Source organism: Neovison vison, chromosome 9, assembly GCF_020171115.1.
Source record: "Neovison vison isolate M4711 chromosome 9, ASM_NN_V1, whole genome shotgun sequence".
Classification (NCBI taxonomy): Eukaryota; Metazoa; Chordata; class Mammalia; order Carnivora; family Mustelidae; genus Neogale; species Neogale vison.
Window position 1 is genome coordinate 76,393,605 of NC_058099.1, and position 25,402 is coordinate 76,419,006.

Below are 25,402 nucleotides of genomic sequence, written 5' to 3' on the forward strand. Positions count from 1 at the left end.
TTAAAAGTCCCTTTTGAGGGAGAGAAGATGTATTCCAAGACCTATCGTGAGTTTGGGACTCCCCCAAAACACTTGGTGACATCTCTCACACTCTTCCTTCTGACACCTTTCGTCTTGATCACCGTCAATGCCACACAGGGTGATGGTATGTGTCTGAGGGAGGGAGGAGAGGTATACAAGGCCCTACACAGAATGCAAGACACATGGAGATGAATTATAAAACTTTATTGGCTTGTTAAAAAAAATGAATGAATTCAGCAAGTACATTTATGGTCTATCCACATTGTTAAAACAGCACTTAAAAATAAAATAAAAATGATTATCCATTATTTACAGGAAATGTGAAAAAATGACTTTAAAACCTGGAACATTATGGGGAAAAACAGGACATGCTTATGATTCACAGACTGCCTATGGATTACAGCAAATGGTTTTGAACAGGAAGTGAATGAAACCCAAGTATTTGTCTTTCTCTGCAATCTCTTGCTAGTTTTTTTTTCCTCCTTCCATTTTTTCCTTTTCAGCTTTATTGAAGTGTAATTAGCAAATAAATTTGTAAGAGAGTTAAAGGGTACAATGTGACGATTTGATATACCTAAACATTGTGAGCAGAATCTCTTGCTTTTTTATATTTGATTATGTTCCATTCATAAATGGAAAAATAAAGGGGGTTAAAATCTCCATTCTTTCCTTCGTTTCTCATGCAATTTTTTTTTTTTCCATGAAAACTAAGACGCGGCCAATAGCATCCTATCTCGGGTGCTCGCTAATGACCATCCCAAGACTCCACTGTAGCTTTTGCCTGAATGAAACCCAGAGAGATCTCACCATCAGAATCAGATGGCCAGGGGGTTCCCTTGTCCCTGATGACCGAAACAAGGAAACAGACTAACCCGAGTGGAAAGCCGCCTTCTGTGACAACTGTTTTCATGTCATCCTCTGGGTTGGGATTTCTGTTCACTTAATTCCATCTGGCAGCACCCCACAGAAAATTATATTCTTGCCCTGACTGGGAGAGTCCTTAACCTTCCAGGTTAAACCCGGACTAAACCTTCCTGGTTTAACCTTCCCGGACTAAACCCGGCACCACTCGTGGGCACTGCAGGTGTGTGAACACAGCAGAACACACTTAATGAAATGGTGGCCTCTGCCCCAGTTTTCTTGGAGTCCAGTCTGCGGGACCCCAGGGGGCCCCCCGACCTTGGCTAGACAGGAAGGGCACGGCCCCCAAGGCTGGCCACGGGCACCCAGTGAAGGTGCCGGATGATAGAAGTCCCATCCCTCCAGCGGCCCTCCCTCTGTCTCTGATCTGGACGAGGCAAGGTGAAATGAGCTTCTCCTGCTGTGTGAGGGGATGAGATGAAAACCAGGGAGGAGTCTAGACAGAAAGTGCCAGAACAGTGGAAAAGTGCATCCTGTGGCCTGCGGTGGCATGAGAGAGGTTAGCTGTGGCCCTATTCACGTTTGGTCTCATGTTGCAACGAACAACAACGAGAAGAAGCATGTGCAAAGCAACCAAGAAACCAGCCCTCTTGTTTACCATGGAGTCAGTTTAGACCGCTAGAGAGAAAGAGAGAAAAGTCAGGAATTTCACACAGATCGAGAGAAGAAGAGAGACAGGGGAAGCGTCTCCATCACACGTGCTCCGGCACCTGGCAGGGAGCTAAATTCCTGCCTTGCTCTCCTTGAGCTGGTGGTGCCTCGTATGGCCCCGCGACCATGGCCTTGTCTCTGTCTGGGGGGGAGTCTCGACACCCTAACTACCCGGGTGTCCTTCGGAAGAGCTGGAAGCAGCAGCCTACCCACTCTGTGCCCTGTGTGGCGGGCAGGGGCTGAGACAATTTCCTTCTCCCCTGTGCCCCCTACTTTTGGAAAGAACATTTGATTGATCAAAAATGAAATGGGTCTGGGCTGAGAGACCGGGAGTGAAAACCCAAGAATTTCTCCCATGGGGGAAGCTTCTTTGGCCCTTTTGGCCTCAAACTGGTGTCTCTGGGGACATCAGTGGAATTGCCATTGTCTCTTAGTGTGTCTCAGCCGCCTCCAAGGAACTCAGAGGGACCCCATTCAAGACACACGGCCTGAGCCAGACCTCCTGAGGTGGCAAGCCTGTTTCCCGTTTCCCAGCAGCCACACCAGTGCATCAAGGACCCATGAAGGGGCCTGCATGCCCATCAAGTCCCATCCAAGGGGGCCAGGCAACAGCGACCCTGGTGAATGAAGGCCACGTCCGACAAAACAGGAGGCAGGGCTTTCTAGGTTGTCAACAGCCACTCAGAAGTGCGGCCAGTCTGGAATGGAGGGAAAACAGTGTCTCGACAGTCTCAGGCAGGGTGACAGAGCCAAAACCCCAGCTACTGGAAGTCCCAGGAGAGCCCCAAGGTCAGGGGCACGCTGCAGATCCCTGGGGCCCCAAACTCCATGGCGAAAAAGCTCTCAACTGCTACACTGGGAAGTGTGTTTGCAAAAGAAAGATAGTAGGAAACAGAGGAACAATGATGTTGCTTTAAGACAAAAGTAACAAACTAGCAGCCCGCAGACACGTTTTGTTGGCCTACATAATGTTTTAAAAATAACTGAGCCAACTCTTTAAAAATAGGGACATTTCACATTAAAAAAAAAAAAAATTCAGGTTTCAAGTTTCTCTTAAAGAATCAGATTTGGGAATCCAGGGCCCAGTTCCCGGGAGGCAGGAGTTGGTTTCGCAGGGCTGTGCGTGCCCGTGCCCAGCGCACGCCCTTTACGAAGGGTACCTGCTTGGCACTGAGACGCCAGGTCCTGGTCGGGGGGCAACAAACTTGATTTTAGCAAAAATGCTGCCTGGCCTTTTCTAATGCTGGAAAAAAAAAAAAAAAAAAAGCACGATACGTATCATTAGGAAGCTGTAAAAAGATGTCTTGTAGGGGACATAAAAAAGCAAAAGATGAAAGAGGGTGGTCTAGAGGATAGAAATGAGGAGATATGTCACTGACTGTGGTCTTCGGGGATTAAAGAAAAATGAAAAGCAAGGAACACAAGAACCATATGAAACAATTTTCTAATAGCCTGCTGTTTTCATCGTTCCCTAGGAGATGTCAACTGCTCTTTGATATATTAAATTGCCTTATCTGTCCACTTCTCTTCATTTTAAAACAAAAATCTACCCTGCAAGTCTTCTAGCTATTGAGTACAAATATTTTTTTTTCCCTTTTGAATCTGGGAAATGTACAAAATAGTTCTTAAACAATTCTTTGCCTTTTTCTAGTTCCATGGAATAAAATACAAAAGGTAAAACAAAACTAAACTAAACTAAACTAAAAACCTTGTACCAAATGGCCGATATTTAAGAATGCTTGGGGTACTAAAACAGCCTCTGCTTGGCTCTCAGTGTGAATTTCCTTTTCCTTCCAGGGTTCAAGATTTCTGCAATTAGTTGGGCTCTTGGTAAATCGACAATTTTGGGAGAGATCAAAATCTAAGTGGTGACAGGACATGTCATTTAGCAAAGAGCAAGAAAATGGGAATTCAGGGAATATTCAGATTCCCCCCAACACCATGGGCCAGCTGCTTTCCCACTCAAATGTGTCTTTGGAAAGCACAGGTTTGGGAACAAGCAGCCCGTGTATGCTTCGGAGAAACTGCCCCTCTGTCGGAGGCAGGGGTATGGAGTAGCCAAGTTCAATGCTGTAATCCATAGGACCCTGTGAAATGTCTGTATCAAGCAATAACATACTTAGTGGCTAATGTAAAAGATACAGTATAAAATATTCATCATGGATAATCCTTTTATATCAAGTGGTACCTAAATGGATCCTGGTTTATTAAGATTAATGCCTGGGTTACACAGGATGCAAAACAATGTTTCCAAACACACTGGACTAGTTAAAACTCTATATCCTTAAAGCTGAACTGCAAAACTTGAGTAACTATTTCCTATTTCAACATCCCCCCCCCAAAAAAAAGGAATTTTTTTCAAATATCAGTAAGATTCCCGTCCAGCCATGGCGTTGATGAGCATGCCTTCACGGTCAGAGCTGATCCTGCTTTCAGGCGAAATGATCCGGGCCTGGCTCTGCCGTCCACCTCATGAGAAAAGTTGAGGGGAGGTGGGGTGAGGGCAGTCAAACCTGTCTGCGGGACAGGGATCCTACCTGGCACAGGCCACGCAAAGCAGACCAAGGTCACTGCAGTGGCCAGGTGAGGGAAACAGGGGTCTGTGAGGGGACTGAGGCTGGGACACCGGATCTGCCGATCCTAGGCTACCCTCTTGCAATGAGGCTGGATCTGATAAAGCACAGACTCATTACCTCTGTGCTGCTGGGGTCAGGAAGAGCCTTCCTGCCCATGAAAACCAGCAGCAGTGTAGTATGGAGTAGGGGACTATCCTTCTTAGAATATGGTCTCCTGCTCCCAGCAGGCCAGCCATTCTGCCCGCAGACCTTTTCAGAGTAGAAAAGCTACAGTTCTGTCATGGGAACAGCATGAGATACTGCGGCCTTCTCACTAGGAAACTTCTAAAAAGCAGGAGGATCGCAGGGGGCACATAAAAGGACAAGCACGCCCTATGTGTCTGTTTCGCTCTTGTAGTTATTCTGAAACTGACTACGTCTAACCTAAATCTACAGCCCCCAACCACGGAACTGCTTTTATTTTTCGCCTGCTAACAAACTTTAGAAAAATCATTAGCGTTGATTGCATGACTCTGGACCTTTATTGCCAGTGAAGGAGAGGACCTCTCAGTGGCCTTGCCAAGTCCCCACAGCGATGCCCTTAACTTTCTCAGTCGCTTCATTGTAGAAGAAGAATAGAGACTTCTGAATTCAGTCTTCATTACACATCAACAGAAAACAATACTAAGCTACATGTTATGTGGCGATTAGGCTGTTTAGTGTGTTCTTATACCTGTCCCTAAATTTAGATTTTTTTTTTTTATACTTTGCAGTTCACCTTTAAATGAACAGAAACATAAGAATTAATACATTTCCAGTATGGTCAAAGAGCACTCCTTTCCGAAGAGAAGCATAATCCAATGGACTTCCATGTCACTTTCTTATTTGAACAATCGCAAGAACAAAAGAGAAGCATTAATTTAAGATGTTTTCTTGAGTGTTTGCTTAGCAGCCTGGGAGCTGCCTCTGCAGCAGGTGCTCCCCAAACATAGCTCATGACAGCCGCAGGCTTCACACGGGACCTCCTGCAAACACCACCCACAGCTACCAGAAAACCCCCAGCTGCGCGGCACCTCCCGGGAGAAGCCAACGCCCGTCCCAAGAGTCCAGCTTACAAGGCAGCATCAACCAACAAGCACCACAGCCCCCTTCTCTGTCTTTTCCTTTATTTCAGCTACCCATCCAGTGGGATCTTATGAAACAAAACAAAACCTAAAAGAAACACAAAATAAAACATAAGTCATGCTCAAAACAAAAAGCAATGGAAATTAACATACAAGCATAATCAATTTTAAAAAGAACTTAATAAATAGTCAAAATCAAGACACAACATGGAATATGCTTTAACACATAAAGGAATAGATAATCACAGAACAGAAATTGGGAGAAAAACGTGCATCTTATTGTCAAGCCACGTGGTTTTAAACTTCCAAACCGATTTTACGTGGCCCAGGAAACACAGGAAAAACACGCACATAGCTCTGCACAACGGTCTCAGATGTTAACATCCTAATTCAAGGAGAAGAATTGTGTGTACAATATAGACGAGCCCTGGAGAATTTTTATGCATAGTAAAGAAAAAAAAATAAAACTCAACAACAAATATCTACCCAAATACTGATTTTCTTTCCCCACTTCATTTCATCAGATTATTTCTAAAATGATAGATTCATTACTCAGCAACCAGATCAGAGAACTGGTTAGCTTCAGCTGTGAAATACTGGACCACACAAAGATTTAGATTCTTTTCCAGGAATCCTAATATTAAATAATTAATTGCCTAAACTCACTGAAGTATCACACCATATACATAACATTCACACATAGATAGATGGAACATCCATTATATAACATATGATATGTAGCATATATATGTGGTATATTGCCTTATATTGCCTTATTGCATGTATAAGACATGTAGAATATGTAAATATTATATATGTAATATGTAATAATATTAATCAATCCTGCAGACATTAATTGAGCAGTGACCAAATAGGAGACACTACAGTAGACGATACGAAAATAAAGAAAATGGACCTCAAAGACTTCACTGTCACACAGATGTAGAAAGATGAACACATTACTTGCACAAATAAATAACAGCTAATCCACTTGGTACCAAGATTTCTTCTATGCTCTTTGTCCAAACGAGCCCTCTTAAGTTCCCAATAACCCTATGAGGTCGGTTCTATTATTGCGCCCACTTTCCTGGTGAGAAAACGGAGGCCTCATGGGCAAAGCACTTTGCTGGAGGCCTGACAAAGTGTGGGCCAGAGATCAGATTCTGACCCAGGAGCTTTTCCTCGGCAGCCACCTTGCCCTGGCACTGTGGGGAGGACGAGATCCCTCCAACTTCACTAGGAAAACCCAGCGAGAACAGGGGAGATTCATCCCATCAAGTTCTTGTGTGTAATCTGCATGAAGCGTCATCAGATCCCTGGGTGACAAAATCGATGACATCATCGTAGAAACCCTCAAGACATGCTCAAGTTCAGCTTTGGAAGGCGCTTCTAAACCCAGCCCCCTCGACTCTGGATCTTCTGCAACCTGGAGTCTGGTCTGCCAGGCGCTGGTGTCATCTGCCTCCAGAGCTGTAATTACCACCACCGATCTGTGTCATCATTTACAACAACACTAGAAGAGTCTACCAAGCTCATTTCCACGGCTCTTCTCCCTCCCGCCCTTCCAAGTCTCAGGAAAAACACTTGATACGGACGCCAAACATCGCTCATGGATTTAATCATCCACGAGGCACGGAGCACGCAGGACGTGCACAGCGGAGCCAGGAAAGGCTCCTTCATTCCGGACCCGAGTCTCTTTTCTCCAAGTCCAGCCTCCAGGCAGGCATTAGTGCCTTGGCTTTAGGGTGCACTGCGACACATAGGACAAGCACGCCAAACACACTAACCAAACACCTTTGGGTTCTAAGAGGGTGGGTCTCAAATTCCTTCCCACTGAAACAACAGGATTAATATCAGGATATCAAGTTTGCCAATAAAAACAGGAGGAACTCATTGATACAAATAGAAGACATCATCCCCAATCCAAAAGACTGGATTCAATATATCACTCACTTTCTGCACATTTAATTTTGAAAAGCATTTGACTTTAAAACAGTAATAATAATAGAACGGACTAAACTGTTAAAGTGAGCCCAATTTCGTTCCAGTGGGTTGATGGCACAGGAACTCTTAAGCGTTTATTCATGTCAGTGTGTTTATAGCAGGCCCCAAGCCACCCTTCCCTTGCTTCTATTTGCCATTTTCCTCCCCGAGGCCCGCCCAAGCTTGTTATTACAGTTTGGGAAATAATGCGCTTTGCCAGATGGGAGATCTCGGGGCTGCCATTCACTCAGGCTGCAACTGCATCCGCCCCTACTTAAACAGATGTCAAGTGTCCCTCTTCAACCTCCTTCTGCTTTGCCTTTCGTGATGCATCCTTCTCCAAGAACCGTACCTCGGTGCCACACACCCACACCACCAGCGGAGTAAAGCCAACCAGAATAACACACGGGACGTCTTGTGAGGAAAAGCCAGGCTGCTGCAATGATAAGCCGTGCACTGTGTCAACATTCAACTGCTACTACCTCCTCCCTCCGCCTCCAGGAAGGCAAGTCAGATTCCTCTCTGATACACTTGATCTTCCCAAGCCCACTGATGCACTAGAGATACGTCACCAGATAGTGAAAACCAGTCTGATTTCAAGATTTGACTCTTTTTTATAGGGAAATGTACCCGGTGCTTCCTATTTCTAAGGAGTTGATAGCAAGATTCAATCAGGACCCCAGTTTACCTACCGGGACCTCCCTAACGTTTGCCTATTTGAGTTATAAGAAACTCAAGGAAAGGGACACAAAATGATATCAAACAATAGATCATTATTTTCTCCTAGTGAGGGGGAAAGTTTTTAGACCACAACAAATGGCTGAACATCTTGTGGGTTTAGCAGCCAAACGAGCTGTCTAGCTTCTGAGCCTGAAATATAGATATTTTGACAATGTGACATTCTGAAGGATTTGCAGCATTCCGATGGTACATAGTAGTTATCATGAGAACGGCTCTTTTATCAAAAAAAAAAAAAAAAAAAAAGAACGAAAAAACTTGCGAGAAACTTTGCCGCTGCTGCCGGCACGAGGTAATCTAAATAAGAACAAGGACAAAGCAGGTGCTGTCAAAAATGGGATGTAAAGTCGAAAGAAGAGAAACCCAGGATGTGTCCTAAAACTCCGTCCCTGCTGCTTGCTGATTTCAGATCTGCTCATTGACCTCTTCAAAGGGATGGACTGGGCGGGGGAGGTGAAGGTCAGCGAAGCCGCTGTGCTTTCTTTACCACGGGCTTCCGATCCATTTAGATTTATTTACATTCAAACGTGCACACATTTCCCTCCTATAACTCAGAAGCAATCAGCCATAAAATGGCAAGGATCTGCAGCACATTTAAATTAGCAGCAATTTATCTGGAGCAAAAGGAAAACTGCTGAGTGGAAAGGAAGCGAAAGGAACGGAAGAAAGACGCAGCTGTTTGTCTAAAAAAGCAAATCTTATCTCATTTGGCGAATTCAAGCAGCGAACTGCCAACTTGGGCGTCCGTGTGGCATGCTGCCACTTTGTAGACCGGATGGTGGCCTGGGTGCCAGCAGAGTGGCTCACCTTCCTCAGAGAGCAAAGCAAAGGCTTCTTGAACCTTCTGGGAAATGTCTACCAAGTAAAATCAATGGATAAATTCCTATGTTCTCATCGCACTAGGTGCCTCGAACCCAGGGAGTGCAGAGAGCTTTCCATCACCCTTTAGACCTGAGCTGGGTGTAATTCTGCTTTATTTCAACACTGGGGCTTAAACACCCATTGTCCTAATTTGACATTTGTGGAGCATCTAATATACGTTGGTTGTTACACTAATGATCCCTTGCCATCTGCCTTTTCTATTTTCTAAGTGACTTGCTAGACCCACACGGCCAATGTGATGTGTCCAAGGTCACCCACAAATCCAAACTCAGACCCTCTGGGCCATCAGTCTGTCTTGTACAGTGGCATCACCTGTAGCAGAAATGTCTCAACACATAAGCCAGGTCCTGGAGCTTCCGTCTTCAAGATCATTCCAGAAGTTGCTTCCCCGTCCTTCAGATACCACTGTCCCTTCCTGAGGGCAGGCTTTGTCCACATGCCATCTCTTGCCCAAGATCCCCTGCCACCCAGCAAGCTCTCCTTACAGAAGCCTGACCATGCTTGAAGGTCCACGCAAAAGCCATTTCTTCGAGCATTTACTTGACAGGTCTCCCAGCCTCTATGACATTCAATTCCATTCATTATTCCATTCATTCACATAGCCCACGTCTCTACCTTTTTAAACTTGTATTTCTTTTCTACTTCCCTGCATCCTAGACTATAGGGCACAGGATGGCAAAGAGAGCACGTCTAGCCATCCTCTGTGCTTGCACAATACCAAGGTGCCTTGCACAGTGCCTTGCACAATACCAAGGGCGGGATGCATTTTGAGTTTTAGAATAGTGATGTCTAAACTTTGAGTTTTATCAGAGGACTTTGATGGACTCGGTAACAGAGCCAAAACAGAGGGGAGTGGAGCATATGACATAAGGTAGGACCTACTGTGTCTCACTCGTAACTAGGCTCATCGACGCACTTCAAAGCTTCCTGCAAAGAGTCACGTATTTGCTCGGAAGTGTAGTGAAAGTTACAGTTAGACATGCAGACACCCGGTGAGTGCCTCCTGCAGCATTTTAAGCTCCTGGGGAAAAGGTGCCAGACTTAGTTTATTCTTTCTTGTGATGATCAAAACCGCTGTGGGCGTTGGACAAGGAAAACTGTTGACCATTTCTTCACAGAAGATGAACAACTAAAAATAAATGGCTGAGGATGGTCAGCAAGGTTTTCCAAGCTCTTGTTTGACTTTACAAAATACAGTTTAGTTACGAGCTGAAAGTTAAAGCAGGAAACACAAAGTTCTTGGCAAACTCGGCAGTGTAAGGAAAGCCAAAGCTATTGCACAATTAAAACTCAAGGATTCTAAGGAGGATGTGGTCCGATCAGCAGGGCCTGATGACAAGTGTCCCAGGGCTCAACGGCTCCCACATCAGGGACTTCAGTAAAGATCAATGATATGGTCTCTATCTGGGGAATCACCTAAAAATGCTACAAGTAGAGTAAGAAAAAAAAAAAAAAAAAGACTGAGTTTGTGGTGGAGGAGCATTAAGATTAAGCAACCACGCTGAGACACCCCAATCTATTGTTCTCCCGTGGGGTGAGTCAAGCCTTCTGGCTCCTTCAGCGAGTATATATTGCAAAATCCATAGGGTAGCTCTTTGCAACAGGAAATGACACCTTATAGCCATCATTCCGCAGTTCCCAGACCAGAGAGGCTTGCCAGTAACTCTTCCAGTACACGTGGACATGGAATTAGAACTCTCCATATAGAAGACCATGTGTTCCCTGCTGCCAACAGAGATTTGTGTCTGGCTTTGCTTTTGCTGAAACACTCTAGCTGGCGATTCTTCTGAGTCTATGAAGCCAGAGTACTAGAACCTTCCATGTCCAAATAGGAGACAAGTGGCCTCAAACCTATAACTTAATTAACTTACAGCGACGTCAGATTTGCAAGAATCTCCAACATACCCAGTGGAAGGTGCCTGGCTCTGCTCAAGCGTGGCCCAAACCATGACACGCAGACCACAGATACGTTTCTAGAAGAGTCAATTACGCATAAAACAAGCAAGAGGAAACGAGTGCCGAGGGTCGGCCTGAGCTTGTCCGATGATGACCGTGACCGTGGTGGTGAAACTAAGCAGGGCGTGGAAGGAGGACGAGCAGAGAGAGGAGAAGGACTTCAAGCGAGCGGAGTCTCTGTCAATGCATGCGGGAGACCTCAAGCATGTAAAGGGGGGGCCACGGTCACTGGAGAGTGCAAGGAGAGATCAGAAAGTCACAGAGCAGGATTCGGAGTGCAAGTCCAAGGTTGAGCTGACCCGCAAAGGAAGAGAGAAAGCCAACATCTAGTCTGTGCTGGAGCGTCGCTTTTTCAAGAGGCATCCCAAGCCCTAGCTCAGAAACAAAGTCTGAAGACTGTTCCCATTAAGGATGCTTGCTGAGAAGGAGTCAGGCGGACTTTCCTGTGCCCCCTGTCTGCCTCTTGTTGCAAAGCCTGGAGGTCAGAGCGGTTAATGGTTCCAATTAAGCAGAGAAGATCAAACAAATTATCTTCACTTGAGTAGAGGTAGCTTATAAATCTCATCTGCATTTCAACGAGCTCAGGGCACAAGATAACGAAACCCCAAACACCACGTATTCCAGAATGCAAAACAAAGAGAGGTGGGGTTGGTTATCCCAGGAACTGGCTACACTAAACTCTGAGTTACCCACCACCACCAACACCCCCCACCCCGCCCCGCGCAGAGCAGGACAGGAGCAAGGCCTTCGTTCTGTCTGGTCGTGGACATCTTGCAAAGTAGGTTGCCTCTGGAAGAGCTGCCAAGTCCACTCAAGGAACAGAGCTCCGGTTTTGCACGGAGTCAGGCCTGGGTGGTCATTCCCCAGCCCTGGGATGGCTCCTGGGTGTTGCTGCCACATTACCTCCTCCTCACTGTCGCCTGCCCCCACGCAGTAACATTACCTTCCACGGCCCATGGTCCTGCTCCCAGGTCACAGATCTGTTCTACACAGGAAGTCCCAGAGATATGTCCCTGGCCTCAGCCTTCTCTCTAGAAAAGTAGAGGCACCCCACCTCAGAGACAAAACACAGATTATGGGGCAGGAAGGAGGCACTTCCCCCAAAACACATGCTTTATCTCTAGTGCCTTTTCCCCTAGAACACCGCAAGCAGAATAACTTCCTCATCTCGAAGTCACCTTGCTGGGACAAGCACTAAAACATGCCTCTGCTCCAAAAGGGGCAGTGTTGGGCTGGAAAGAAGATTCATCATGCCATTGGCCAGACTACCTGGGACATAACTTGACACTGCTCTGTAAAGCCAAATTTAAAATCCCATATTGGACCCTGCAAAGGTATATCCAACTCTAACCCTAAAGATTATCCTGCACCCTAGCAAGGGTCATAAGGGAATATCCTAATACCTGCTCATCAGTCTGAACGAGCACCAGCCCATTCACGCCCCAAGAATAGGATTCACCATCCAAAGCTGCTTCCTCGTCAGGAGGAACCCCCGGGGTCTGGTGTCACAGCCCCTGGCTCGGCACAGCCCTTTCTGGTACCACGGAACCCACTTAAGAAGCCTTGGTAAAATGGAGAGCTTATTTTATTCTCAGTAGGAAGCTGGAGAAGTACGAAGTCAACTCTTGTTGTCACCCTTGGATGCATCAGACTGAATCAACCCACAGAACCCGCGACTTGACCCAAGCTAGCCCTGTGTTCTAGAAGCCTCTGCTGCTCCTGACATTTTTATTTCTCAAAGAGCTCATTTTGGAACAAGTCCACACTGTGAAGCCGTCCAACTCTCCTTACTAACACCTCAGAACGTCTTACGGCAGCTGAACACCGGCCAACCCCAGCGATTCTACCTGGCAACACCGTTTCCTGACAGATGAGGAGGATTCTACTCTAAGGCCCTTCAGAATCGTTAAGTTCGGGTACAATCTCTCCATGGAGAAAACTCTGGGTTTTAAAGAGAGTGCGTTTTTACACATGCCAGATTTCACAGTTTATTTTCCTTTTTAAATAAAGTATGCATGGCATATACGGCAAACCAAACAGGACAGCTTGGTTAAGAATTAGAGCAGTCATGCCAAGAATCAACCAGAACCAAGACCACCGGGAAAACGATGTATTTTGGTGGTTGTTGCGGTGATAGTTGTTTTTTAATAAAAATTTAATGTATCCAAACATCTGACATTATTTTAAGAAATGCTTTCCAAAATGCACAGGAAGTTCTTTGCTAAATCAAAACGATTAAAAGGGAAGGGCTATTTACCCTGTAACTCTACACACATTCTTAGTTTAAAACAGAAACCAGTATCTACGTGAGCACGAGAGGCATTCAGACACCTAGGATGGACCAGTGCATTGCCTTATGTGAAAGCAGAAAACATTTTTCAATGTCACCCAGATGAAAGGACGCAGTATAATTACATGTGCATAGCGGGGAAGACTGGATTATAAATTAGTTTTTTTTTTTCATTCTTCATAATTATGGCCATTTACCATCCACCATTTAACATTACAATTTCCTGGACTTTTACTTCCAGCTACTATTGGAACTAGAATTTTAATAAGCACAGTTACCCCACATTGATTATCTCCTTTGGCAGTTGTGTACTAGCAGATTCATTTTCACAACGGAGCCTGAAAGACAGCTGCTGGTGTGGCTGGTTAGACAGCAAGAAGCAGCCTGAAGCCAGATAGACCTGAGTTTGGATCCTGTCCCTCCCCTTCCTGAGCTGTGCAGCTCTGGCCAAGTCAAGCAACTTCTCTGAATCTCAGTTACCCAACACTAGTTACAGATGAAATACGTCTACCATAGTGGGATGACTAGAACACGAGTATCTAATACTGTCCATGCCACATACAAGTTCCTCAGCTTAGGGTAGCTGCTCAAATTATGACTCTTAACATTTAGACAAAGTGCCAAGTCTTAGACCTCCCAAAGTATCCTCCTAGCTTAAAAAACTACAGCTGGAATGACCCTATCATTGAAGACAGTTCTAGGTTTTATCAAATATGTGTTATTTACCAAAAATATATTAAGGAAGATCAACTGCTGACCCCGAATGTTCTAGATTTGAGTATGATGCTTCCCCTTTAAAAGCCCAGTTGGAGTACTTTTCTGATTGCAAGTTATGCCCCAGTTTGTGGTGTTGTGGTTTGTTTTTGTTTGTTTCTTTTTGGTGTTGGTTTTTCACTCTGCTATAGCAGAACTGGGGGGAAAGAATATTAAAGCTAAGTGCCAACCAGAAATGAAGAGACCCCGTTTCCTAAAACAGTGTTAAATAACATAAGCAAGGCAAATATGGCAATTTATAAAAATCATGTTTCTCTATACCTTTCCAGGTATATATAAATCATATTTCACGTGCTTCTTTTGGGAAGGAGACTATCACTTGCATATGAAGTGAAAAGGAGGTTAGTGCTTCCATTTTATACATAAAAATATTTAGGTAGAAGGGGGTTAAGTGATCCTACTTTGTTTGATCCAAGGACATGTTTCATTCATTCATCAATCACACAGTAATAAACCAATTCCCAGCAAGATACAGGACATCTTTTTAAAATATGATCTCGTGTAATTTAGCTTAGCATTCTAGGACAAAAAGTTCTCTGGCTTCCTTTCCAAAGCAAGGACTTCTGTTATCCACCAAGAAGTAAGTGTTTCAAAAACCAAAGGGACTTGAAAATAGGTGAACGCTAGCTACCCCAACCACTGGGATGCTCTCTCTCTACTCGTTGGAACCATCCTGCCTTTGCGCTTTCCCGATTTCCCATCACGAGCCTGAGCAGTGAGCTGTAATCTTGCATACAGCTCAGCGGCCATGGCAGATCATTACTTTTAACTGTATTTTCAAAGATAGGCCTAAATATACCCTTCGTTAGGAGCTATGGGGTGAAATCTCAAGAAAGGAACTTGGCTCAAAAATTCCATCTTCAGGGCGCCCGGGTGGCTCAGTTGGTTAAGCGACTGCCTTTGGCTCGGGTCATGATCCTGGAGTCCTGGGATCGAGTCCCACATCAGACTCCCTGCTCAGCAGGGAGTCTGCTTCTCCCAATGATCTCTTTCCTCTCATGCTCTCTCTCTCTCTCTCTCTCTCAAATAAATAAATAAAATCATTTAAAAAAATTAGAAAAAAATTCCATCTTCACATGCCTGGAATAGTAGGGTACTCTCTGTTACAGCCCTGGGGGGCTGGACCATAGCCATCGGAGCCATCGGAGGCCATGCGCTGGGTCATGCCCTTTCCCAAGAGGCAAGATGTCTTTCCAGGCCAAAATGGTGGCCATGGCTGGGGATACCACTCGGAGCCTGAAGGCTGGCCAGTGCCAGAGATTTCACAGCCATGGAAGAAAGTGTCTGAGAACAATTCCATAGCTTCAGTTCCCTTTCCGGAACACAGAAAGTTTTCACCTCCATCCACTGCTATAGGAATCCACAGTTCCATAAGTGGGGAATACACACAGATGACAAACATGAAACACATCTCAATTGTCCTAGACACCTCTACTAGCTGCCCGGAGGCCAGGAAGGAGCCTCTCAGCAACACCTTCTTCTAGACCCAGAGTTGCTTCAGAGGCATTGCCTAGTTTCTACTTCCTAGCATCTTCCAGCAGCAGCTAAATGAACCAAACTCTAACTAAATTTAACGGGCTAATTGCACCTAAATTACAGTCACAAAGCCCCTTCAGAAGATTCAGTCAATTTCTTGAGGGAGAAAGTAAATGTTTTACTATATAATTATAAACTTAATTAACATAAAATAAATTAATTAGGGACTTGTGCTGGTAATGAACACCATGGTTTAGCTGTTTATTGCTGTAGTTTCCAGGGGAAGATAAACCTTGAGAAGAGGGCTAACTTCTACCTCAAACCTAATTCCATCTCCCCTCTCCCACCCCACTCAACTGCTTGAGTTCTGGGTTAGCCTCTGTGGCATGGCATCTAAATCCTACAGTATTCCAACATGGATGGTTTCTGTGCTAATCTCTAGGAAAAAAAACAAAACAAAACAAACAAAAAAAAGCCCCCAAAATGAAAACAACACACCCCGTCCCAAACCATCCCAGCTATAATAGTTCCGAGCTGGCAGCTCATGAAAATAACAGATGATTTTCCAAAGTGATGGTTTTCTGTCCCGGAGTATAATGACAAAACTCACCTAGAGCCGAAACAACCATCTGCCACAGATTGTTCCGCGTGGTTTGTTTGCTTGTTTGTTTTTTTAATTCTGAGAAAGAATTCAAAATTGGTACTGGCAAAGAAGGATGATTTCAGAAAAATGACCCAGTTTCCAACCTGTATTTTCTCAACTGTTGTCCTACTTTTTTTTTTTCTTTTAATCTGATGAAGGAGAGGAAGCTGAGGAAAGGAGCTTTTGAGGGTGATCTCCGTGGCACGGGGTAGGTTTGGGGTAAATGAAAAAAGTCTCAGGTAAGTGTCCATAATTTCTAGGAACCACGATGGGTCTCTCTCATATTTGTCTTCTCCTACACTGCTGTGTGGCTGGAGAAATGTCATACCCACTGGGAGGTAGAAAGAAGAACGGTCTAGAGTGTGGGCTCTGATGCTAGAATGTGCCCTGACTGTGTGAGGTCAGCAAGTTGCCTCAGTGTTCTCCTCTGTGAAATGGGGCTGATGATAGTACTTAATTCAGGACTTCTGTGCAGAGTAAATAAGCTAATACATGTCACGTGTTTGGAAATATGTCTGGCACATAATACGTGGTCCATCAATATTAGTTATTTCCATTATCTTCAGATGCTAGCGCTCAGCTTTTGTCCCTTTGAAACAGCTGGTGTTTCATGTTCAAAAAGAGTTGTAAATGTTTAATGGACAGGTCTGGTTTGTTGGACAAACTAGTCCACACATGCACCAAAGGGGAAAGAATTAAGGACCGAGGCTGTGAACAGAGAATCCTCTTGTTCTGGTAAGATTTCTCTCCTCGGGGCGCCGGGGTGGCTCAGTGGGTTAAAGGCTCTGCCTTCAGCTCAGGTCATAATCCTGGAGGCCCGGGATCGAGCCCCACATCGGGCTCTCTGCTCAGCAGGGAGCCTGCTTCCCCCCCTCTCTCTGCCTATTCTTCTGCCTACTTGTGATCTCTGTCAAATAAATAAAATCTAAAAAAAAAAAAAAAAAAATTCAGTCCTCTCTGACTCTGACAACTTTGGTGAAGAAAGGAAACTCCAAGACCCCAGCCCTGGACCGTGCACCCAACCAGTGTCATCCTCTCACTTAGAAACAAGGAAGAGAAGTTTCTGAGAGCTTGAGGAGTTTGTTCAGTGGCACAGAGCCAGCAAAGGGCAAACTCGAGACCCTTGTTAGTGTGTTGGCTACAGACTCCGAGCTGGATCGAAACGTCAACATGGCGAGAGTCTCTCTCGTGACAGGCGGAAGCCAAAGACAGAAATGGAACTGGTTGTTTTTTGATACGAAAGTAAACATCCTGATGCCTCTGGTCTGGGAGTTCTGAATTCATATCTGCTTAATTGCCTGCATATTTTACTGTATTTTATTTTTACCCAAAACTTGATTTCCACATGGTGGGAGGGAAGCGGAACCTGGGGGCCCTGTGTTCAGCTATCATGGAATCAACCCGGGACTGATTTCTACAGGGGCTGGCAAACATTTTCTGTGAAGGGCTGAACAGTAAATATTTTCAACTTTGCAGACCATACGGTCTCTGTCACAACTACTCACTCCACCACCGTAACGCGAAAGCAGCCATACAATATGTAAAGAGTGAGCTGGCTGTGTTCCAATAAAACTTTATTTATAAAAACAGGAAGCAGGTCACACTTGGGCTGTAGTTTACCGACCTCCAATTAATGCAACCACCTGCCTGCTGCTGGTTTTACCTTCTCTCCTTTACTTTTTCCCAACTTAACCCACCTCCTTAAAATGAACGTTCGTACTGTTTCACTATTCTTACGAGGATGTGATCAACAAGCAATAGAATCGAATTTATTGTATACTGGGAAGAAAAGCCAGCATGAATTTATGAAAACTCTAAATTATGAAATATATTTAAAGAAATACACTTTTATTACTTTCATATACATATAGGAGTTGAAATTAAGCCAATAAAACATTTCCAGCTTGTTTTGGCAAGTAGGGGGTAATTCAGCCTTATCCAAGAGAAAAGAAGAAATTGAAATTGTATAATTCGTCAACTTTTTTCATGAGATTTCTTCTAAAGGACTTCAAAAGTTTGTTCTCTAAGATGATGGTAGAGGATTCCCACCAGTCCCATGGTTTTTTCCACTGTTAATCGATTTGGGTACTCCTCTGTTCAGAAAAGATGTCCAAATACTCTATCCAATCAATTCCTCAGTAAATTAATTATTTGTATCAGCAAGAATTTTTAATTTCCAGAAAAGCTGGATAAATTGTAATCTTTCGATATCATAGATTCATGCCATCTATGAAACACTGAACTTCCTGCTCCCTCTCTACGGGCCTATAGCTGACCATTAGTAGACTGTGAGTTGTGTATCAAAAATCCATTCACAAACCCCTTTTCCCTTGCTTTCCACTACTTTGAGGGAGAAAAGCCAGTATACGTGATTTCCCAGTATCCCTCGAAGCTAAAGATGGGCATAATTCTTTGCGGCTGAGCGATAGAATTATCAGGCAGGTGGGGTCCTCTCTTCCTGAATTAAAAGGCAAAGCCTCGCTGGAAACCTCACTGCCCTTCTTCCTTCTATCTACTTGGAGCACAGATGTGATGCCTGGAAGACACACAGCCGTCTTGCGACCACAGAGTCATGAACATGGGAAGAGGCCTACCTCTAAGGATAGCAGAAGGCAAGGTGCACAGAGCCAGAGTGTCCCTGCCCGCATCATTAAGCCACCGTAAGCCTCGGACCCAGAACTCTTGATGTGGGAAACAAACTTGCGTTTCACTGACTGTTTGTTTCTGTTGGCTAATTGTAGCCAATGCGATCCTAAGTGACACAACTAAAGGAGGCTTTGGGTTTCTTTCTATTATTCTGGGGGCAGGAAAGAGAGACAGAGGAGGGAGGAGAGGGAGAAGCTGAGGGCTAGAAGGGCTCTAAACTACCACCGTAGGAAAGGAATCAGCTCTCGGGTGATACTGTGGCATCTGGGTGCCCGCGGAACTCTGCAACGGCCCAAGCTATGATACTGGGCTGGGTGGGGGGCCAGGGCAGAAACGCACAAAGATGGCCATGCAGTGGCCCCACCTTTCCCATGCCTTTGAGAGGGTCACAGAGGTGACCCTGAGAGAGGGGTGATGCACTGAGTTGCATGACTCTGGGGGTCCAGGAGAAGAGAAGGAGAACCAGGAGAAGAGAACCAAGCAAAGAAAAGACAGAGCCTGAGTAAATAACTCAGGGAGTCAGACATGAGGAGGCACCGTGGCTGAACAACCTTGAGGTGAAACCCTAGGGTTAGGGAGAACCAACAGAACCCCCTCAGCATCTGAGGACTTGAGAGCTGGGCTGTGCTGCTTCCACCAAAACTTTCAGGAAGCAGCTGTACCACAGAGGCCCCCACTTCTGGGAGAGCCATGGGACGGCGTCCAGCTTGACCTGGACCCATGTGCACAATGGCTTCACGGAACCCTCTGGTTTTCCCAAGAGCCTGAGCATCAAGCAAGAGCACCCACAAGTGACTCTGTGCTCAAGAGGGGCACAGGAGGGGCCAAGACTGTCACTGGGTATGAAGGCAGCTGCTGAAACATGAGGGACACAGAAAGACCCATGCAGACCAGATGCTGGGAACCCCAGCAGGTCTGAGAATGTCAGCAGTACAGACCCACGATGAAGGCCAACTCCCAACACCAAAGGCCAGCAGATATCAGCACAAGTTCGCTGAGAGGCAGTCCCCACCATCCCACAGGTCCCCATGGGGGACGACAGATCCCTACACTCACTGAGTTGACCGGACATGACAACATGGAGAGGAAAACAGAGACCGTACATGTTAGACTAGGGAGGAGTTTTAATGTTTCCCCCAAATTTCACAAGATGTGCTTCTGCCTACCCATAGTCCCTTACTGAAACACAACGAGATGGAAACATGCCCAAGAAAGGGGAGAGCCGATATTTTAGACCCAGACACAGAAAAGGAATCCAAGTTCGTGTAACACTAGAGTCAACCTCCAAAGTCCCTTCATAGCCAAGGACTTCCCTCCCTGTGGGATACCGGCCACTGCCGTATTTCAATGCATGAAAGAAGGAAGATCGGACAGTAACTCACCTCTTCCCCTCCCTGATTGTGTAAGGTCCTTTGTATACATTAACAAATGTAAACACGACTTATACTTGTAGCAAAGATGAGGAAACCAGGAAGATAAGTAACTCCCCCAACAGCCAGTGAAACAGCTGTATCCAGCCTCAAGGAGTACTGCATTGTTTTGTTGGGTTTTTTGTTTTTTTGTTTTGTTTTGTTTGGGTAGCCTATTTTTACTGTGTAATTTGATCACCAATCTCAACTGCCTTTTGGACCTGTTTATTCTCTCCCAGAGAGGAAACGAAGATGCCATCAGTGGCCTTCACCCCATCCCATAAACAAAGGCACCCGTGGCAAGGTTCAAGGATGCCCCCATTTTCAGAGGATGTCTCATTCTAATTTCTAGACAACTCCTCCTTGACCTCCTTTCTTGTAATTTAATATTTTCACAGATACAGTGTCCTCTCTAACTATGTGGTTTATCTACTGCCGAATACTGTAGAAGAAGGCCCAAGTATTCCTACACATAGACATCGTCTGCCCCAACAGACACATGTGTCAGTACCCGAGACCCCAAGCTTCCCTGCATCACTAGCCACAAAAAGAAGATGGCGTGCACTGGCATGGAGTAAACCCGCTTATCTGGATCTTCCTCATGTTCCAAAACAGGGACCAGCACAGTCTTTTGGTAATGGACCAGGTAGTAAAGATTCCCAGCTCTGCCATCTACATGGTCTCCCTCCAAAGCAACCAGTCTTGATTCTGCTGTTTATGGGGAGAGCAGCCACGGACAATGCCAAGAAAATGGACATGGCTGTCATCCAATAAAACTTTATTAACAAAACCGGATTTGGCCCACAGGTTCCCAGACCCCTATTCTGTAGTCGTTTGTTCTTCCCTCCCTTTGAAAGAGAACAAAACAGAAATTCCTTCCCATTAAAGGATCTCAGAATATAGAATAAGCTTATCTATGCTGCATGTCAAAATGCCTTGTGGGGAAAAAATGAAAAACCCTGTTTCATAAAATTATCATCTGTGTTTGTGACTGGGGAAACCAGTGCCGAGGGCAGGCCGATGTGCCCGAGGCAGCATAGCGTTTGTGGGACGCAGCTGGGAGAAGGTTCCTGGTGGCCACATTCTCCATTCCCAGCTTCACCATAGGAGAAATGCTGCCTCTCAATTAGTAACGTACAAATAGTAGTATTTTCATTATGACTCACGCTCTGCAATTTAGGTCATGCCTACGGCAATCAATAAAACCCTCCACTTAGATTCTCCGTGGCTAATTTGATGCCCCCCTTCCTCTGCCCCTAAACTGGGGGATTTTTTTTTTTTTTAGTTGTTTTCAATTAAGCCAATTTGTCACAGACACCTCTGTTCTCGATAGGGTATTTTCGCCCAATTTCTCCTTTGTTTTGAAAATAGCAAAGTGGGAGAAATGCATGCCCAAGTGTTTGGCTCAAACCACTACAGTTCGTGCAAGGAGTGACTGTCAATAGAAGAGAGACCTCTCGGCGATCACACACACACACACACACACACTAGCTGTCTGCCTTCACTGTCTCACTGTGCCCATTCTGCTCACACCCTCGAGTGACTAAAATGTTAGACACTCATGGTGCCGCTCTCACGGTGACAATGTCACACACCATGACGTGCCCATGACACGACGGCCACCGTGGGAAGCATCTTCATGACGTTTCTGTTCCCCCAGTTTACAGACCAGGACATGGAGGCTCGGGGGCGTTATCTGCCATCGATTTTGCAGGGAGGCTGTGGAACACCAAGGTCAAAGACAGCTCAGAGTTTAAATCTCCATCTTACTACTAACTTGTGACCCTGAGCTACTTTCTAAACCCTGGGTAAGGCTAGATGTTCTCATTTGTAGATGGGAATAATTAGGTGTTCTTTAAAACTGTGTTGAAAGAATCAAACGAGATAATATCTGTAAAACTCCAACGTGATGCCTTAGTACCTGGGTGAGTCTGAGCCCTAGGAAAACACCTGCATTTAACCACTGCCTTAGCCCAGAAGAATCATCATTTCACATGACTCAAAACTAGTAATTGCTTAGCAAATGGTGTTGTTAGTAGTACTGCTAGCATTGCCCATGGATAGTACTACGTGGCAAGGAGGAGATTTTAATTTGAATTTAACTGATGGCAAAAACCAATGTTTTTTCTACTGACTCAGTGACCTTCAAAGACATCCAGTGATATTTTTTACTGAGAGTTCCCATAATAAGCTGAAACTGACATCAGGAAGTGAGTAAATGACAAGAACAACATTTTTTTTCCCCCTTATTTTATTAGCAGCATTTTACGAACAGGACAAAATCCATTTCATAATCAGCGCAGTATATCCAAAATTTGTTTGAAGTGTTTGAATGTCAGTCGAATAAAAATGTGAACTGTCTCTCTTCTTTAATGTATGAAGGGTCATGATCTACTGAAAATTGGGACCTGCCTCATTAAACAGTTATAATTAACTCTGCTCGTGATATTCCGCTGTGGATTTGCTGCTGTGGCTCATACTTAAAACTAGGAGGGTAATTCGGCAGCTTTCCACGAAGGAACAATCAGGTTTTCTCTTTCACATTCCATGATGGGAACTGGGAGTAAAAATAACATTCCTGTTCCCAGGCTGGGGAATCGTAGGGTAAAGAGGCTTCCCTTCAAATGTCTGTCTGCTCACTGACAAGCCTAACAGAAAGAAATTCCCATCTGAACCTAAACCAGTTCTGGTTGTTTTATCATGTTCCCAATAGCTGTGTATGTTGAACGAGTCTAGAAATTTTTCAAGCTTGAGTTGCATTTTAGACAACGTCTTTCAAACTCCAATATATTTCTGAAAAAGCCTTTCTTTCTAAAATATGAGATCCTCATCTCCAGGGTGTTGCCTCATAGGGTTGTAAAATGCATTAAAAAAAAAAAAAAGGGATTTCTCCACTTGCTTTTACTGAATAAATAACCAAACATCAATCTACAGGCAATGTATAGAAAGGAAATACCATGGTCAAGAAAACTTTTGAAAATATTTGAGTGGTATTTTAACTGGAAACCACATGTGTTTTCTGGAACTTTTCAGGGTATCTACCCCTGATGTGTCCACATCACAGAGAACTCCCTAGAGATCAGCTTTTTAAGATGACTGGCATCACCGTGAATGAGATTTCTTGGGCTTTGAGTTTGCTTGGAATGCCGCAGAGAGAACAGTTAGGTATTTGGGTCCTTTTATTATTACTTTTTCCTTTTGACTGATGGACACATAACCAACGCTAAATAAATATTAGGGCAAAGGCAGTTAAGTCCAAGATGGTCAAATTCTGCAAATAATGAGATGACCGAAGGGAACACAGCTTTTGGAGGGACAGGCTCATGGGGCAGACCCCCTTTCATCTTCTAGGCACCATTTTGAATGTTGGGCTGTACAATCATCAATGTTCTTCTTAAAAGGTCCCAAGAAGGGGAGTTTGGGTGGCTCAATGGGTTAAAGCCTCTGCCTTCAGCTCAGGTCATGATCTCAGGGTCCTGGGATTAAGCCCCACATCAGGCTCTCTCTCTCAGGCAGAGAGCCTGCTTCTCCTCTCTCTCTGCCTGCCTCTATGCCTATTGTCAAATAAATAAATAAAATCTTTAAAAAAAAAATCCCAAGAGAACATTATACTCATCCTGGTCAGCAGAAGTGGTAAGAAGCTCATATTTTTCTAACATGAATAAGTTAGAGAATCTTTATTCTAAAAAAAGCTCAACTTAACAAGTAAATAAACAGAATGGGATAGGCCACTACTAAGCAAATCCTAAGGGGACACTCAATTTTGAAACAAAAGGGCTAACTAAAATAAGACAGAAGTAACTGAAGACCAAACACACTGATAAAGCCATCTTACACTCAGGGTTCATTTTAGTAATAATAACGGACTTATCCGTGCAGATTGGCAATCACGGGATGGTGGCTCTCTGTCTATTCCTTAGAGTCTACCTCAAACTCAATTAGTCTTTCAACTCTCCAAAACTCTACTGTCGATTTCCCTTCATACCCCCACCACATATACCCCTACTCCCTCCTTCAACATCTCATGGGCTTACATGGAAACCCTCTCTCCATGCACTAACTCCACGTAATTTTATCAGGGTGGCTGCAGGGATGGTTTTCAAAACTCTAAAAAAGACCAGCTGACATAGCAAATATCAACAGTGACCTTGAACGTATTGATCAAGCTCTGTTTCTCTGCTCCCGGGGTAGGAAATTAATCAGTCTTCTAAATCATTCATGGATTCCTTTCATGTTCTCTTCTGCTCCCCCTTCCTTCACCCAAGCCAGGAATCCGTGTCCTTACATCTTTGTGGGGGGGAAATAGTAAAATTTCTTCTATCAAAATGTTCATAGAGAAGACTCTGTTTTCTTTCACCTACTGCTTAAGAATAGCCAGGGAAAAATATATCCACAATCAACTAAATGACTGCCTTGGGAAGATACCTGCTTTTTGCTTCTTTTGTGGGACTGATAGTTGAGTCTCCCTCAGAAATGTATTTATATTGATAATGAAAAGATAATGAAGAAGAGAAGGCTTTAAGCGCTTAATTTGTAACTAAAAGTTTGCTGGACTTCATTTTTCTAGCTTGAAGTTTTTTCTGATAGAGAATTTGAGATTGGCATATAAACCAATTACATTGATAGACTGAGAGTCTATGTACTAGGGAGAGACCCATATTAAAAATGCGACTATAAAAAATGCATGGAAGAAATAGAAATATCCACTGCCTCCGTTGCCTAAGACCCTAACATTTAAGCGGTCTGTGGAACTCGGGGAGAAGAGGAACAAGGTCCGCGACAGGTAGAAAGATGGGCGATAAGCAAGCTGCGGGTTAGGATAAGCCTGATTGATAATCTCTGTGGCCAGAGGGCAAGAAAGGGCACAGGGCAAAAAAAGAGGGGAGAAGGCTGCTGGGAGGTGTGCAGTGTACCATGTGCATGGATAAGAAAGTCCTCCGGGATTTAAGTCTCCCACTAACTCTAAGGCTGACCTTCACAAGTGCAAGGGTCATACAGGCCTCGATTTCCCCCGGGAAGCTGTACTGACTGTGCACCCCCACGTTTCCTGGCCTAACACCCAGAGGATCTAGCACCCAAATCTGTCTTTCCTCACCAACTCTACAACAAAGTCTGCGCCCTTCCTCTGTGAGGCCAAGGCTCTGGACACAGCTCTGGGCTGTCAAGATCCGGCACAGATACAATGAATCTGGTTCCCTTCGCTACCCCAGACTTCTGGCTGCTCCCCAACAGCTCAGCAACTTCACAGGCTGTAGCTGGTCCGCCCAGGGGCCATTTCTTCTGGCCACACCTAAGGACAGGCAGCAGCCGTCCTGTGTGCCCCTCAGTGAGCT

The 25,402-nt window shown here is 44.8% G+C and overlaps 1 protein-coding gene across 3 annotated transcripts in view; it reads right to left on the minus strand.

Annotated features, from left to right (window-relative positions):
• The window catches only part of NTRK2 (neurotrophic receptor tyrosine kinase 2), a 323,265-nt gene that overhangs the window by 190,900 nt on the left and 106,963 nt on the right, over positions 1-25,402 (minus strand). Inside the window, exon 12 of one of the 3 annotated variants that reach the window (XM_044265788.1) lies at positions 210-5,360. The exons of the other annotated variants lie outside the window; for them this stretch is intronic. Coding sequence (XP_044121723.1) covers positions 5,323-5,360 — 38 coding nt within the window. The 3' untranslated portion in view covers positions 210-5,322. Of the gene's footprint in view, positions 1-209; positions 5,361-25,402 lie in introns of those variants that run through there. 3 annotated transcript variants of the gene reach the window in all.